The sequence below is a fragment of the Ranitomeya imitator genome, chromosome 4 (genome assembly GCF_032444005.1).
Source record: "Ranitomeya imitator isolate aRanImi1 chromosome 4, aRanImi1.pri, whole genome shotgun sequence".
NCBI classification, from domain to species: Eukaryota; Metazoa; Chordata; class Amphibia; order Anura; family Dendrobatidae; genus Ranitomeya; species Ranitomeya imitator.
Genome location: NC_091285.1, coordinates 452006856 through 452025631, shown reverse-complemented (window position 1 = coordinate 452025631; position 18776 = coordinate 452006856). Strand labels below are relative to the sequence as shown.

General features: G+C 42.0%; 1 protein-coding gene across 2 annotated transcripts in view; it reads right to left on the bottom strand.

Annotated features, from left to right (window-relative positions):
• C4H15orf39 (chromosome 4 C15orf39 homolog) overlaps positions 1–18776 on the bottom strand; it is a 105204-nt gene that overhangs the window by 9899 nt on the left and 76529 nt on the right. The window contains exon 3 of one of the 2 annotated variants that reach the window (XM_069765759.1): positions 15696–15729. The exons of the other annotated variant lie outside the window; for it this stretch is intronic. Within the exon in view, the coding sequence (XP_069621860.1) occupies positions 15696–15729 (34 nt within the window). The remainder of the gene's footprint in view (positions 1–15695; positions 15730–18776) is intronic. 2 annotated transcript variants of the gene reach the window in all.

Below are 18776 nucleotides of genomic sequence, written 5' to 3'. Positions count from 1 at the left end.
TAAAAAGGGAAAAAAAGGGAGAAGGACCAGACACAGGTCCCCGTCCCCGGTCTCAAAATCTGACAGCGATAGTGCGAGTTCAGTATCCTCAGACTCCTCCACCTCATCTTCATCATCCACTTCTTCCTCAGGCGGACACAATTGTTTCCCGCTAGAGGATACCGATGGCCTCATAAAGGCAGTAAGAAGTACTATGGGGTTGGTAGACTCCCACCCTAAAAAATCGGCACAAGATATCATGTTTGGGGGCCTGGAACAGAAAAAGAGAAGAGCTTTTCCGCTTAATGACGCAATTGCAGCTTTGATTAAGAAAGAATGGAAAAAACCCATGAAAAAGACTCTCCTAACTCCAAAAAGGAAATACCCCTTCGAGGATGAATCCTGCTCCTTTTGGGAGAAAGCCCCCAAATTAGATGTAGCAATAGCTAAAGCATCAAAGAAATTTGCTCTCCCGTTTGAGGACATGGGGGTCCTAAAAGACCCTATGGACAAGAAGGCGGACGCCTTTCTCAAGGGCTCTTGGGAGTCAGCGGGAGGAGGCCTAAAACCGGCAGTAGCAGCCGCATGTACATCGCGCTCCCTAATGATCTGGTTAAATCAACTAGAGGGTCAATTAAAGGGGAAGACTTCCCGAGACTCGATGCTGAATACTTTACCAGTAATAAGGGGGGCTGCGGCTTTCCTGGCTGACGCCTCGGCAGACTCTATCAGGTTAGCCGCCAGGTCAGCAGTGTTTGCTAATGCGGCCAGGCGTGCCCTCTGGCTTAAGAATTGGCCTGGCGATCTGCAAACAAAAACAAAACTGTACTATCCCCTGCGAAGGAGAATTTTTGTTCGGCTCTACATTAGACGACATCTTGGAAAAAGCAGGGGATAAAAAGAAGTCCTTTCCCTCTCTAGGTCTCTCCTCTTACCGAAAGCCCTTTCGGAACAAGAGGTTTTTTCGTAAGAACCCGGGGAGAGGCCAGGGAAAGTGGGAAGATAAGAGGAACAAAAATAAGGGGTATATCTTTAACAAAACCCCAATGATAACAAGAAACCTCCTCAATGAAGGTTCGCCCCAGGTGGGAGGGAGATTATCTCTCTTTCTCCCAGCCTGGGAAAAGATTACCTCCAGTCAATGGATTCTGAACATCATAGAATCAGGACTAAGGTTGACATTCAAAAGATGCCCCCGTCCCTCTTTTACGATGACATCCACAAGATCTTCGGCAGAAGAACAGCTGGCACTAGAAAACGAGGTCATCGGGTTAGTAAAAAAGGGAGTACTCCGGGAGGTTCCCCCTCAAGAAAGAGGGCAAGGCTACTATTCCCCTCTATTTCTGAGGAAAAAAACAGATGGTTCCTTCAGGACCATTATAAATCTAAAAAAACTAAACAATTACCTGGAGGTTCAAGCATTCAGGATGGAAACGATAAAGTCATCTATCAAAATGTTGTTTCCCCAATGCTTCATGGTGGTCCTAGACCTGAAGGACGCATATTATCATGTCCCAATACACAAAGATCACCAGAGATTCCTCAGGATGGCAGTTCACATCATGGGAGTCCTAAATCACTTCCAGTTTTCAGCCCTACTATTCGGTCTTGCCATAGCCCCGAGGATTTTTACAAAACTGATCGCGGAGGTAATGGCTCACCTCAGGGAAGAAAATATCTTAATCGTACCATATCTCGACGATTTCCTGGTGATAGGCTCCTCCCCGCAACATTGCGAGGATCAACTGGCGATAGTGATACATTCCTTAAAGGAATTGGGTTGGCTAATAAATATAGAAAAATCCAGACTAATGCCTTCTCAGGTCCAGGAGTACCTAGGTCTCACTCTGGACTCCAAAAAAATGGAATGTCGGCTCCCGGAGAACAAGATACAAAAACTAAAGAGTTTAGTATCAAAGATCCAATCTCTCCCCTCTATATCACTCCGTCAGGCCATGTCCCTCTTAGGCTCCATGACCTCTTGCATCCCCGCGATCCAGTGGGCCCAATTACACTCGAGAGATCTTCAATGGCAGATATTATCGGAGCAAACCCATCTAGGAGGGCATTTAGACGGGCGGTTAACTATATCTCCTCGCACCAGTCACTCTCTGACATGGTGGAAATCACAGGAAAATCTTTCCCAGGGAGTCCCATGGGTAATTCAGATCTCAAAGGTCCTGACTACAGACGCAAGCCCTTCAGTGTGGGGGGCTCACCTGGGCGACCTAGTAGCCCGGGGCATATCTCTGGCAAACAAATCCTCCAATATGAAGGAACTTCTTGCGGTAAAATTTGCACTTCAGGAATTCTTGGGGGTCCTTCACTCTCACCATGTAAGAGTGATGTCGGACAACCGGGTGGTAGTAGCTTACCTAAATCACCAGGGGGGTACCCGTTCCAAAAATCTAATGGAAGTGACCAGCTCAATCCTACAAATAGCCGAGAGCAACCTCCTATCCCTAACAAGCCTGCACATAAAGGGAGTAGACAACTACAAAGCAGACTTCCTCAGCCGGTCCAGCCTAAAACAGGGAGAATGGGAACTAAATCAGTCGATATTTGCCCAGATCACAGAAAAATGGGGTGTTCCCAAAATAGATCTCTTTGCGAGTCATCTAAACAAAAAAGTAACCTCCTTTTGCTCCCTATCTCCTCTGGGGAACCCAGTAACCGTGGACGCTTTCATGATGTCTTGGGGTCACCATCTGGTCTACGCCTTCCCTCCTCTTATTCTGATTCCAGCAGTGCTGAGGAAGATTCGGGAGGACGGGGCATTGGTCATCTTAATTGCCCCGTTCTGGCCGAAGAGACCTTGGTTCTCGTGGATGAGGAAGATGTCAATATCCGACCCTTGGGTATTACCAGACCTCCAGGATCTGTTGTCACAGGGCCCAGTCTGTCATCCGCAGGTCAAGAACTTGCACTTGACAGCTTGGCTCTTGAAAGGAAATTATTAGAAAGCAGGGGGTTCTCTCCGGGCTTAATCTCAACTCTGTTACAAAGTAGGAAGCCGGTTACAACAAAACAATATGGCAAGATATGGAAAAAGTTTCTGTCATCATCAGGTGCAAAAATAGGGAAAGAAATTCCCCTTAATTCCATATTAGAGTTCCTACAAAATGGGTTGGAGATGGGTTTAGCCACTAGCACCCTAAAAGTTCACGTGGCGGCTTTGGGAGCCCTATTCAATTTTGATTTAGCCTCAAATAGGTGGGTCTCTAGATTCATCAGGGCGGCAGGAAGATCAAGGCCTCTTCCAGTAAAAGTTGTTCCTAAATGGGAATTAAACTTGGTCCTTAAAGCCCTGACTAGTTCACCATTTGAACCATTACACGATTCTACAATAAAAAACCTATCTCTCAAAACAGCTCTATTAGTCGCCCTTACTTCTGCCCGTAGGGTTAGCGACTTACAGGCTCTCTCAGTTAACCCTCCTTACACACAATTTCTAGAGGATATGGTCATTTTAAAAACAGACCCAGCATATCTCCCGAAAGTGGCTTCAAAATTTCACAGGTCTCAAGAGATATCTCTCCCCTCCTTCTGTCCCAATCCTAAAAATAAGGAGGAACAAACACTACATACACTAGATGTAAGAAGATGTCTCTTACATTACCTAGAAGTCACTAGAGAGAGTAGGGAGGATTCCTCTCTGTTTGTGTGTTTCCAGGGTCCCCGGAAGGGGAAAAAAGCATCTAAAGCCACCATAGCAAGATGGATCACAGACGCCATCAGTCTCTCATACTCGGCAAGTGGGATGTCCGTCCCCGGGGAGGTTAAGGCTCACTCAACAAGGGCAGTAGCGACTTCCTGGGCGGAGAAGGCCGGAGCTTCCATTGACCAGATATGTAGAGCTGCTACCTGGTCCTCACCATCCACATTCTATAGGCACTATAGATTGGACCTAATCTCCTCTTCAGACCTTACTTTCGGTAAAAGGGTTCTGGAGGCGGTGGTCCCTCCCTGAATGTACTATCTATGCAATTCTCTCCGTGGTGCCGTCATGGGCGATCAGAGAAAAATATAGTTCTTACCGATAACGGTATTTCTCTGAGCCCATGACGGCACCCGTACATTCCCTCCCTTCACTTGTGGGTGCACACATTAAAATAGTGCCATAGTCTACTTATAGTCTACTCATAGTTTAAAGTCACGCGGTATCTTGTTATGCTAAACAGTTAAAATTAACAAACGTTTTAGTAGTCTCCCATCGTTCTCTATGTAAAACAACTGATGCAGGAGAGTGGTACCGCCTTTTTATCCGTAGGTTTCCTGTCCTTGGTGGGCGGATCCCCTATCTCCGTGGTGCCGTCATGGGCTCAGAGAAATACCGTTATCGGTAAGAACTATATTTTTTCTATCGCAGCAACAGCAAATGGGGCAAGTGTCTGTATGGAGCATCTTATGGGGCCATAACGTTTGTGCAGCACTATAATGGGGCAAGTGTCTGTATAGAGCATCTTATGGGGCCATAACGTTTGTACAGCACTATATGCTGAGTAGTGTATATACACATACACACACATACAGCTCTGGCAAAAATTAAGAGACCACTGCAAAATTTTCAGTTTGTTTGACTTTTCTCTTTATATTTATATTTTTGAGGAAAATGTAAATTGTTCTTTTATTTTATAAACTACTGACAACATGTCTCCGAAGTTCAAAGAAATACATTTTGTATTTTCTGAAAATGAGAAATGGACAAAATAACAAAAAAAGGCATTGCTTGCAGACCTCAAATAATGCAAAAAAAAAACAAAAAACAAGTTCATAATCATTCAGAAACAACAATACTAATGTTTTAACTAAGGAAGTGTTCATAAATCAATATTTTCTGGAATAACCATGCTTCTTAATCACAGCTTTCATGCATCTTGGCATGCTTTCCACCAGTCTTTCACACTGCTTTTGGGTGACCTTATGCCACTCCTGGTACAAAAATGTAAGCAGTTCTTCTGTGTTTGTTGGCTTGTGACTATCCATCTTCCTCTTGATTACATTCCAGAGGTTTTCAATGGGGTTTAGGTCTGGAGATTGGGCTGGCCATGACAGGGATTTCATGTGGTGGTCCTTTATCCACACCTTGATTGACCTAGCTGTGTGGCATGGCGCATTGTCCTGCTGGAAAAACCAGTCCTCAGAGTTGAGGAACATTGCCTGAGCAGAAGGAATCAACTCTTTTTCCAGGATAACCTTGTATGCAGCTTGATTCATACGTCCTTCGCAAAGAACCTGCCCAAGTCCAGCCTTGCTGAAGCATCCCCAGATCAACACCTGGTCATCTAATGGTTAGACGGAAACCTGGAGAGGCGTACAAGCCACAGTGTCTTGCACTCACTGTGAAATTTGGTGGAGGATCGGTGATGATCTGGGGATGCTTTAGCAAGGCTGTAATTGGGCAGGTTGTACTTTGCGAAGGACGTATCAAATCCCTGTCATGGCCAGCCCAATCTCCAGACCTGAACCCCATTGAAAACCTCTGGGATGTAATCAAGAGGAAGATGGATAGTCACAAGCCATCAAACAAAGAACTGCTTACATTTTTGTACCAGGAGTGGCATAAGGTCACCCAAAAGCAGTGTGAAAGACTGGTGGAAAACATGCCAAGAAGCATGAAAGCTGTGACTAAAAATCATGGTTATTCCACAAAACATTGATTTCTGAACTCTGAGTTAAAACATTAGTATTGTTGTTTCCAATTGATTATGAACTTTTTTTTTTTTTTGCATTACTTGAGGTCTGCAAGCAATGCATTTTTTTCTTATTATGACAATTTCTCATTTTCAGAAAATACAAAATGTATTGCTTGGAACTTTCGATACATGTTGTCAGTAGTTTATAGAATAAAAGAACAATATACATTTTATTCAACAATATACCTATAGAGAGAAAAATCAAACTGAAAATTTTGCAGATGTCTCTTAATTTTTGCCAGAGCTGTATATTTCTTTTTCATTATTTACATTTGAAAAACTGCAAAAAGAAAAAATGGGCCGCTGCAAATGTTTGGGCACCCTGCTTGGTTAGTACCTTGTAGCACAACCTGTAATTGCTTTTTATAGCCAGCCAAGAATCTGTCAATTTTTGTTTGCGGTATGTTCATCCATTCTCCCTTGGAAAATTCTTTCAGTTCTGGAAGTTGCTAGGGTTGTCTTATTGCTATTTTGACATCTCGCCACATATTTTCAATGATATTCAGATCAGGGGACTGTGAGGTCCACTGTAAAACCTTCAGCTTGATCCTTCTGAGTTGGTCTTTTGTGGATTTTGACACATTTAGGATCATTATCCATTTGTGGAAGCTATCTCTCTTTTTCAACTTCAGCTTTTTTACAGTTGGTGTTTTGTTTGCATCAAGGATTTGACGAAATTTAAATGAATCTATTCTATCCCTCCATACCTAAGGGTTGCCGAGATGTTCTTTTCTTGAAATTATGTGCCCTTTTTTCTTTACACATACCTTTGTTCATTGTGGCCAAAGAGTTCTATTTTAACCTCACTGATCCACAGGACTTGTTTCCAAAATGCATCAGGCTTGTTTAGATGTTCTTTTGCATAGTTTTGACGCTAACTTTTATTGTGAGAACGCAGGAGAGGTTTTCTTCTGATGACTCTTCCATGAAGACCATATTTTTGCAGGTGTCTATGAACTGTAGAACAATGTACTACAACTCCAAAGTCTTCTAATTCTTTCTGAAGGTCTTTTGCAGTCAAGTGGGGGTTCCAATTTGCCTCTCTAGCAATCCTACAAGCTGCTCTCACTGAAATGTTGCTTGGTATTCCAGACCTTATCTTGATCTCCACTGTTCCTGTTAGGCTACTTTCACACTAGCGTTTTCTGCAATCCGTCACAATGCGTCGTTTTGCAGAAAAAACGCATCCTGCAAAAGTGCTTGCAGGATGCGTTTTTTTCCCCATAGACTTGTACTGACGACGCATTTGCGACGGATTGCCACACGTCGCATCCGTCGAGCGACGGATGCGTCGTGCTTCTGCGGACCGTCGGGAGCAAAAAACGCTACATGTAACGTTTTTTGCTCCTGACGGACCGCTTATTCCGACCGCGCATGCGCCGCCGGAACTCCGCCCCCACCTCCCCGCACCTTACAATGGGGCAGCGGATGCACCGGAGAAATGCATCCGCTGCCTCCATTGTGCAATGCGCTAAATGCTAGCGTCGGAATCTCTCCCCGACGCATTGCGACGGGGAGATTCCCACGCTAGTGTGAAAGTAGCCTTAGCTGTCATTTCTTAATTACACTTTGAACTGGTGAATGGGCAACTTGAAAACACGTTGCTATCTTCTTGTAGTCTTCTCCTGCTTTGTGGGTCTCCCCCATTTTGAAAGTGCAAGGCAGCTGCTTAGAAGGACACTAGATTTTACAAAGCTGTGAAATTTGCATCACCTGACCTTTTGTAACGAAGACATTGAAGAAGCCAAAACCCTAGCAGGCTAATTAACGTCTGAAACCTTGGTCAAACTTATCTGAGCATACAAACATCCAAGGGTGCCCAAACTGTTCCATTTTCCTTTTTGTAAATTTTAAAATGTAAGAAATGATTAAATACACACACATACACAATATTTCATTTTTTTTACAAAATGAATTGTGTCATCTTTAACTTCAGCCCTTTTAGAGATCATTTCATCTTTAGCTCGCTTAACTGTTCACAATAACAGTAATTTTGACCATGGGTGGGCAAACTTTTACATGCCACTGTGTAACTATTCCTCACTAAGCATATTGGGGGTTATCTCCAGCTTCATCCTTCTCAATGCTTGTAGTATGGTTGGGCGCCGTCAGACTGACGCAGGAGAAAGAGGATAAAGCTGGAGATCATGTTGCTGAGTACAACATGGGTTAAAACATTATTTCACATATCACAACCCTGTTTCCAACTGCAGACTGAGGTATGTGTGATACAGTTCTTGTCTGCTGAGACAAAGTTCTTGAGAGATGTAAGTCTTCAGTCTGCAGCCAGTCCTGACACGTGACTAGGACAGGCGGTAGTTTGAATTATATCTCATTCTTGGAGAACCCCTTTAAGGTTAAAGAACAGGGTTTTTTATCAAAGTTTGATCTTCACCACACATTTATGGAAGTTTATTATGGCACAAGCAAAGGAAATGTCTGTGGACCTCAGAGAAAGAGTTGTTGATGCTTACATGGCTGGAAAAGGTTACAAAACCATCTCTAAAGAGTTTGAATTCAAATGAATCTACAATCACATACATACACACTATGTGTCAACACACTGATCAATTTCTATATGGGATCTAAGGGTTAATGTTTCTTCTCGTGGAAAGTGACATGCCTGGACTGGCATGACAGGATGAGGTGGATTATAAGCCCTGAAATGCTTCTCTGGGAAATCAAGTGTACAAATAGCTTCTTCAAATAGGTAGAGGACTTGAACTCTAGTGCCATGTATTGGAAGTAGCAATCACTGAAGTCAATATTACCTTTTAGGATTGCTACTTCGAGTAAGTAGTACTAGAGTTGATAAAAAAAACGTAAAATTCATCCAATCACGTCAAGGAGTACCTCATATAGATGGTCCTTAGTTCTAGTTACTCACTTTTCCACATGCCCATACAAGCCTCAAACTAAAGGAAGAGATAGGAACCTGGCTTAGCTTGTAATGTAACATTTTTGAGAAAGAATGATGGTTAAGAATGCATAGCTTCTTGAACAAAAAATGTAAATGATCGTATTTTTCGGACTGTAAGGCGCACCGGACCATAAGACGCAGCTAAGTTTTAGAGAAGGCGAATAGAAAAAAAAATTTAAGCAAACATACAGTGGGTACAGAAAGTATTCAGACCCCTTTACATTTTTCACTTTTGTTCATTGCATTTGGTAAATTCAAAAAAAAAATTTTTCTCATTAATGTACACTCTGCACCCCTTCTCCACTGAAAAAAAAACAAATGTAGAAATTCTGCAATTTTAATAAAAAAGAAACACTGAAATATCAGACACTCACTCATATTAAAGTCGCATGCTGTGCATTTCCTTGTGATCATCCTTGAGATGGTTCTACTCCTTCATTGAAGTCAAGCTGTGTTTAATTAAACTGATAGAACTTGATTGGGAAAGGCACACACCTGTCTATATAAAACCTCACAGCTCACAGTGCATGTCAGACCAAATGAGAATCATGAGGTCAAAGGAACTGGCCAAGGAGCTCAGAGACAAAATTGCAGCAAGGTACAGATTTGGCCAAGGTTACAACAACATTTCTGCAGTACTCAAGGTTCCTAAGAGCACAGTGGCCTCCATAATCCTTAAATGGAAGAAGTTTGGGACCAAAAAATCTTCGTAAACCTGGCCGTCCAGCCAAACTGAGCAATTGTCGGAGAAGAGCCTTGGTGAGAAAGGTAAAGAAGAACCCCAAGATCACTGTGGCTGAGTTCCAGAGATGCAGTAGGGAGATGGGAGAAAGTTCCACAAAATCAACTATCACTGCAGCCCTCTACCACTCGGGCTTTTATGGCAGAGCAGCCCAACAGTAGCCTCTCCTCTGTACAAGACATATAAAAGCCTGCACAGAGTTTGCTAAAAAAAACACATTAAGGACTCCAAGACTATGAGAAATAAGATTCTCTGGTCTGATGAGATGAAGATATCCCTTAAAATTATCACCAAAAAGGTCTATTTGTGGAGAAAACCAGGCACTGCTCAGCACTTGTCCAATGCAATCCCAACAGTAAAAATGGTGGTGGCAGCACCATGCTATGGGGGTGTTTTTCAGCTGCAGGGACAGGATGACTGGTTGTCATTGAAGGAAACATAAATGCGGCCATGCACAGAGTTATCCTGGATGAAAACCTCTTCCAGAGTGTTCTGGACCTCAGACTTGGCCAAAGGTTCACATTTCCAACAAGACAATTACCCTAAGCACACAGCTAAAATAACAAAGGCATGGCTTCAGAACATCTCTGTGACCATTCTTGACTAGCCCAGCCAGAGCCCTGACCTACAGACCATCTCTGGAGAGACCTGAAAATGGCTGTCCATCAACATTCACCATCCAACCTGACGGAACTGGAGAGGATCTGCAATGAAGAATGGCAGAAGAACCCCCAAATCCAGGTGTGAAAAACTTGTTGCATCATTCCTAAGACGACTAATGGCTGTACTAGCTCAAAAGGGTGCTTCTACTCTCAATACTGAGCAAATGGTCTGAATACTTATGACCATGTGATATTTCAGTTTTTTTTTTTAATAAATTATTAAAAATACTACATTTCTGTTTTTCTCAGTCAAGATGGGGTGCAGAGCATACATTAATGAGAAAAATAGACCTTTTTAGAATTTACCAAATGACTGCAATGAAACAAAGAGTGAAAAATTTTAAGGGATCTGAATACTTTCCGTACCCATTGTACATGCCCCCCAGCCCCATCCAGGTATACATGGCCATCATCTCGATCCTGGTATACATGGCCACCATCCCCATCCAGGTATACATGGCCCCTCCATCCCATCCAGGTATACATGGCCCCTATCCTCATCCTGGTATACTTGGCCCCCCATTGTCATCCTGGTATAAATGGCCACCATCTCCATTCTGGTATACATGGCCCGCCCATCATGCCGCACACATAAAAAAAATAAACAATTCTACTTATATTCCCTCAGCTTCTTTGCAGCAGTGTCCTTTTCTGATGCTAGCAGTTGATTTCAGCATGTAACAGCGCTTGATGTTACTGCCATGCACCCCCTCACATGCTGAGGTCAGCTGCAATAATACTCACTGCGCTCCACACCCGTGATTATGATTGTGGAGAGCAGTGAATATTAATTTTCTTTAATAGCAGGCATAATGCTAGCCACAGGCGGCAGGCGATCACTGCTATTAAAGAAATTGAATATTCATTGCTCTTCACTCCCATGAGCATGGGGAGCAGTGAATATTCATTCTCTTATAGCAGGCACACAAGATCGCAACACCGCTAAACGAAGCTGGCAGCTGCTGCTAATACTGTGCCTGGTATAAACCCCTTTCTGACCTCGGACGGGATAGTACGTCCGAGGTCAGATCCCCCGCTTTGATGCAGGGCTCCAGCGGTGAGCCCGCATCAAAGCCAGGACATGTCAGCTGTTTTGAACAGCTGACATGTGCCCACAAAAGCGGCGGGTGAAATCGCGATTCACCCGCCGCTATTAACCAGTTAAATGCCGCTGTCAAATGCTGAGACCGCGCCATTACCCACAGGAGTTTTATCCTTTACCACGCGCCGCTCACAGCTGACCTCTCTCTCCACAGCAATCCGTCTGAGGAAGGTCTAAGTTACGGACCGAAACGTCATATGAATTTTGGATTGCGTTTAACTAAATCTAAGTTGCAGATTATTTGAGTGCCGGATTTTTTTGATTGATAAGCAACATTTAGGTGGTAAAAATACACATTTTCATTTCTGTCATGCCACTTTGCATTAATTCCTGTAAAGCACCTGAAGGGTTAATAAACTACCTGACAGCAGTTTTCAATATGTTTAGGGGTGCTGTTTTTAAAATGGTATCACGTTTGGGGGTTTCCCAATATATGGGACCCCTAAAGTCACTTCAAACATGGATAAGTCCCTAAAAAAATAAATGTGGTAAATTTCTTTGAAAAAATGAAAAATTGCTGCTACATTTTTAAACCTCCTAAAATGCTAACAAAATAAAATAACATTTTACAAATGGTGCTGATGTAAAGCAGACATGTGGGAAATGTTATTTATTAATGGTTTGCTGTTGTATGACTATCTGGATTAAAGGGATAATCATTCAAATTTAGAAAATTGCTAATTTTTTAACATTTTTCTCAAATTTTTTATATTTTTTATAAATAAACAAAAAATGTTGAACTAAATTTACCATTATCATAAAGTATAATGTGTCACGAAAAAACAATCTCAAAATCACTGGGATTTGTTGAAGCGTTGCAGAGTTATTACCACATAAAGTGACACTGGTCAGATTTCAAAAATTTGGCTCGGTCACTAAGGGGTTAAAAGGTAGCTTCAAATCTAAGAGAGACAGAAGAGTATGGGAATATAAACTGATGACGACCTTTGACAGCCTTAGTGGAGGAATGAATGTGTCGCATGGATTTATGTCTTTTTACATCAACTAAGGCAGGGGTCCCCAACTCCAGTCCTCAAGGCCCACCAACAGGTCATGTTTTCAGGATTTCCTTTGCATTGCACAGGTGATGCAATTATTACCTGGGCAAGACTAAGGAAATCCTGAAAACATGACATGTTGGTGGGCCTTGAGGACTGGAGTTGGGGACCCCTGAACTAAGAAACTTGCCCCTCAGACTATGAGGGGTCATCACAACAGAACCAGACCCCAATAAGAGGACAATAAAACATGCCTTATCTAAGAACTGGTCCAATATTTATGGACATAACTGTTTATCACTCATGGTAATTCTGCTTCATGTCACCTGTCTTATCCATGTTTTTTTTTCTGTGCTATGTTGTGCATAAATATGTGATTCTTCAGAATTTCTTTAGTCTTTGCCTGATGAAGAGACCTGTGTAGTCTCGAAAGCTTGCAATTTGTTACCATCTTTTCAGTTACCCATTAAAAGGTATCAACCACTGAGGACTCTCAATTCGAAATATTATTAAAGTATCTTTTTTACCTATATACTCCTTCTTTCATTCAGATTTACATTGCATATACACTCTACAACATTAAAACTGCAAAGCCAAGAAGGCAAATCGATGGATTTATGGAAATCACAGGATTGATAGACATCTAAAGTATATGCAAATGAGGAAAAAATACAAAGTACCGTATATACCAACCCGAGTATAAGCCGACCCCAATAATTTTGCCACAAAAAACTGGGAAAACTTAATGACTCGAGTATAAGCCTAGGGTGGGAAATGCAGCAGCTACTGGTAAATGTCAAAAGTAAAAATAGATACCAATAAAACTAAAATTAATTGAGACATCAGTAGGTTAAGTGTTTTTGAATATCCATATTGAATCAGGAGCCCCACAAAATGCTCCATAAAGTTTATGATGGCCCCATAAGATGCTCCATAGACACATTTGCCCCATATAATGCTGCACAAATGCTGATTATGGCCCCATAAGATGCTCTATAAAGATATTTGCCCCATATAGTGCTACACAAACCTTGATTATGGCCCTATAAGATGCTCCATAGAGACACTTGCCCCATATACCGTAATGCTCCACAAACGTTAATTATGGCCCCATACAGACACTTGCCCCATATAGTGCTGCACAAATGTTATGGCCCCATATAGTGCTGCACAAAAGTTATGGCCCCATATAGTGCTGCACAAATGTTATGGCCCCATATAGTGCTGCACAAACGTTATGGCCCCATATAGTGCTGCACAAACGTTATGGCCCCATATAGTGCTGCACAAACGTTATGGCCCCATATAGTGCTGCACAAACGTTATGGCCCCATATAGTGCTGCACAAACGTTATGGCCCCATAGATGCTCAATACAAAACACTTGCCCCATATAGTGCTGCACAAACGTTATGGCCCCATAGATGCTCCATAAAGACACTTGCCCCATTTGTTGTTGCTGCGATTAAAAAAAATAAATCACCTACTCACCTCTCCGTCGCTCAGGCCCCCAGCACTTTCAATAGTCACCTGCTCCTCATTCCGGTGCCACTTCATGTTCAGCACTGACGTTCAGCAGAGGGCACGCACTAACCACGTCACCGCGTCCTCTGACCTGAGCGTCACAGCTGAAGACGGAGCGGCGCCGGAACGAGGAAAGGTGACTATTGCGCAGCGCTCCCCTCCCCGATATACTCACCTGATCCTGGCGCTGTGCAGGTCCCTGCTTCCCCGGCACTGCAGCTTCATCCTGTACTGAGCGGTCACCATTACCGCTCATTACAGTAATGAATATGCGGCTCCACCTCTATGGGAGGTGGAGCCGCATATTCATTACTGTAATGAGCGGTACCATGTGACTGCTCAGTACAGGAAGAAGCTGCTGCTGCCGGCGAAGCCAGGGACCTGCAGGGACCGTGCCTGGAGTAGGTGAGTATTATTAGACAGCCCCCGCTCCCCCTCCCCTGCGACCCCTGGGTATGACTCGAGTATAAGCCAAGAGGGGGACTTTCAGCCCAAAAAAGTGGGCTGAAAATCTCGGCTTATACTCGAGTATATACGGTAATTTTTCAAAACATTTTGATTCATTCAGTCTCAAGTATGAGGCCCACATGCAAAAATCCCTACACTTACATGTTTTAGCATGTTATCAGTGAGGTCATTAATGGTTGTCTGAGGAATGTTTTTCTTTATTAAACGTACTTTTGCAGGCCAATCAAAATCCGCTGTTTGCAGCTCCTTTTGCAATTGCCGAACAAAGATTTCCCAGATGTGCTGCGGGCAATAGTAGCATTTTTAGGCCACACAAGTTGCTGACAGCGACACGATCAACATGCATTCTAGCATTGTTATGATGAAAAACGGCTACCGGGACACTGGAGAAATGGCCATACTACTGGTTGTATTACCAAACCAGTTTAACAGTGCGTGATCATTGTCATTGGAATGATGATAATCACAGGAGAAGGACTGGTGTGAAGGTCCCTAGTGAAGGTCTCTTCATGTTTTTGTCCACGTCATCTTATCAGATTAGAAGAATGGCGAGCAGTGACCTATACTGTACGCCTAAGGACTTAAACAGCATCTATACAAACCATAAGAAAACATTTGAACAACACTGATTTATGAGCACAATGCAGATGATTCAATAACCTGATGCCATCGCTCTCAAAAGGTTATCATGGTGCAGTGCAAAAGAGCAATAGAGGCTTGAATGAAAGGTTTCAGTGAGGAGTCCCACTTTTGACTTGGATGCAATAATTGCTGGAGATTGTTTTTATATCACATACTAGTGGCATGACGAGCTCTTCACAAGAGAATGTAAAAATGACCCAGGAGCAAATTTCCAGCCTGACAACACCAGGCTGCAGTATGGTCATAACATAATGACCAGCCTGCATGGCCTGCAGGATCTCCGAACTTGTCTTCCATCAAGCACATCTAGGATATTATTGATCGGCAATTGTTGTAAAAGAAGATGTCAGCAGTGGATCTTGATGATTTGCATGCCAAAATGCATTCATTGTGGCAGAACATTGAATTAGACAGCCAATAATAACCTTAGTAACAGCATGCCAAGGTGTGTATTTCTGTTTATGGTGCTCATGTTCGATACTGAATAAATCAAGGCGTTTTAAAAACATTTCAATTGTTTATCATTTGCTCATTTGCATATCAGCACAGTGATTTCCATAGTTCCACAACTTGCAACATCAAGGTTGAGGCATGTAAAAATATATTCATTAATCTGGTTGCCTGAAAATTGTGACATTTTTACCCCCTAAACATTCTTGGCCATGGACTGGGCCTTTTATTTGAATACATGTGGTTGAAGCAAGGCATAGCCTATGGACAATGGAGAAAAAAAATGACTTTTTCTAATGCCTTATAACTAGATCTTGAAAATGGAACATTTAAGTCTAATGTATGGACAGAATAACATCTGCCTTTGCAGAATGAAGAAAACTATTTTTTTTTTAAATGTTAGTCAGTCACACAAGAGAAACAGGCAAATGTACACACAGATGTATATACATTGGCACACACACACATTTCTAAAACCCTAAGTAGTGTGATTTTCAAAGATCGCATACGTACTTTTGTGTATGCTGCCCAGACTGTGAGCGGGAACCTGGAAGATATAAAGTTTAGGGACATGAGCCCAGAGAGAATAGGAAAGTCGGTCACGGGGCACACAAGTCCAGGCATTACAGGTCGGTTAAATTACTCTTTTTTTAAATTAATATTTCTGTTAGTCAAAGATGAGCGACAGCTGTTAATTACCCGACAGTGGAACAGATTTCCTGTTGAAAGATGAAAGGAGGAGTTGAACACTTTAACACCAGAAACCACTACTACTATGGGCACCATACACATTAGATGAAAATGACTGATATCTCCAAACACATCACAGACTACAAATCGATTAATATTGGATTATTTTGTCCAATGTTAATACCTGTCCTGCAAAATCCAAAATGCAGACTGATGTTTTGAATGACTGCAAACGTTTGTCGGTCTTCTCTTCAAACCAGTAGTAGATGATCATTCATTTTGGTTGAAAAGGGTCAATTCATTTGAGATTTACCTGATACGCATTGGCTTATGACTGACAAACAAGCGTTGATTGTCATTTAAAACTTGGGACGGGCATAGTGATTTTTTTAGCTAATGATCAACACTGGCTACAAATCAGCAGAAAAAAAAAAGCATTGGCTGATGTAGTCTGATGTATCTGGGGGCACTGGCGAGCAATAGCTTATTTTCACTGACTGTGTATGAGAGCCTTAAGCCAAAAAAAAAAGGAATAAAGTCATGCAGCAGATATCTAGCTAGTCTACAGCAGTAAGTCTAGTTACTTTAGAAAGCAAAAACTAACTACAGACGTTGATGGAAACAAGAGAACAAGACAATGTGAACTAATCAATTTAGATCAAAAATAAAATCAGAGCGATAGCAATTACACTGTACATCATTTGCATGCCATTACAGAGTTGCACAACTAAAATGTACACAACCAAAAAAAAGCAATAAGGTCATGCAGCAGATATCTAGCTAGTCTACAGCAGTAAGTCTAGATACTTTAGAAAGCAAAAACTAACTACAGACGTTGATGGAAACAAGAGAACAAGACAATGTGCACTAATCAATTTAGATCAAAAATAAAATCAGAGCGATAGCAATTACACTGTACATCATTTACATGCCATTACAGAGTTGCAGAACTAAAATGTACACAACCAAAGGTTTCTGTTAAAAAGAAAAAAAAAGTTCTAGTACATTGGTTAAATTCGGTGTCAATCTCATGTATAGATTATTAAATTAGATGAGAGAAATTGTTCTGCAAGTTAAAACTTGTGAAAGATTTATAAAAGTTGCTTTAGGTGTATCAGTCACATATAAAAAGGACTAATACAGTCATGGCCAAAAGTTTTGAGAATGACACCAAAATTATATTTTCACATGATCTGCTGCCCTCTGGTTTCTATTAGTGTTTGTCTGATGTTTATATCACATACAGAAATATAATTGCAATCATATTATGAGTACCAATAGGTTATATTGACAGTTAGAATGAGTTAATGCAGCAAGTCAATATTTGCAGTGTTGACCCTTCTTCAAGATCTCTGCAATTCTCCCTGACATGCTCTCAATCAACTTCTGGACCAAATCCTGACTGATAGCAGTCCATTCTTGCATAATCAATGCTTGCATTTTGCCAGAATTTGTTGGTTTTTGTTTGCCCACCCGTCTCTTGATGATTGACCACAAGTTCTCAATGGGATTCAGATCTGGGGAGTTTCCAGGCCATGGACCCAAAATCTCTATGTTTTGTTCCATGAGCCATTTAGTTATCACCTTTGCTTTATGGCAAGGTGCTCCATCATGCTGGAAAAGGCATTGTTGGGCGCCAAACTGCTCTTGGACGGTTGGGAGAAGTTGCTCTTGGAGGACATTCTGGTACCATTCTTTATTCATGGCTGTGTTTTTAGGCAAGACTGTGAGTGAGCCGATTCCCTTGGCTGAGAAGCAACCCCACACATGAATGGCTTCAGGATGCTTTACAGTTGGCATGAGACAAGACTGGTGGCATCGCTCATTTCTTCTTCTCCGAATAAGCTGTTTTCCAGATGTCCCAAACAATCGAAAAGGAGATTCATCAGAGAAAATTACTTCTCCCCAGTCCTCAGCAGTCCACTCCCTGTACCTTTTGCAGAATATCAGTCGGTCCCTGATGTTTTTTCTGGAGAGAAGTGGCTTCTTTGCTGCCCTCCTTGAAACCAGGCCTTGCTCAAAGAGTCTCCGCCTCACAGTGAGTGCAGAAGCACTCACACCAACCTGCTACCATTCCTGAGCAAGCTCGGCACTGCTGGTAGTCCGATCCCGCAGCTGAAACAGTTTTAAGATACGGTCCTGGCGCTTGCTGGTCTTTCTTGGGCGCCCTGGAGCCTTTTTGACAACAATGGAAGCTCTCTCCTTGATGTTCTTGATGATGCGATAGATTGTTGACTGAGGTGCAATCTTTGTAGCTGCGATACTCTTCCCTGTTAGGCCATTTTTGTGCAGTGCAATGATGGCTGCACGTGTTTCTTTAGAGATAACCATGGTTAACTGAAGAGAAACAATGATACCAAGCACCAGCTTCCTTTTAAAGTGTCCAGTGATGTCATTCTTACGTAATCATGACTGATTGATCGCCAGCCCTGTCCTCATCAACACCCACACCTGTGATAATGGATCAATCACTAAAACGATGTTAGCTGCTCCTTTTAAGGCAGGACTGCAATGATGTTGAAATGTGTTTTGGGGGATAAAGTTCATTTTCTGGGCAAATATTGACTTTGCAAGTACAGTAATTGCTGTTAAGCTGATCACTCTGACATTCAGGAGTATATGCAAACTGCCATTAGAAAAAATGAAGCAGTAGACCTTGGAAAAATTAATATTTGTCTCATTCTCAAAATTTTTGTCCATGACTGTAGAATGAATGAAACACACTGACATTTCGTAATAAAAATAGGTTGCAAGAAAATATACAAGCATTAAAATTAAGCAATAATATCTGCTGTACAAATATATAATACTACTTGTTCTCAGTGGGAGAAACAAAATAATAATATAGTAGTTATGAAACCTTTTAATGGCTAACAAAAATAAAATATGGTAAGTAATGTTACA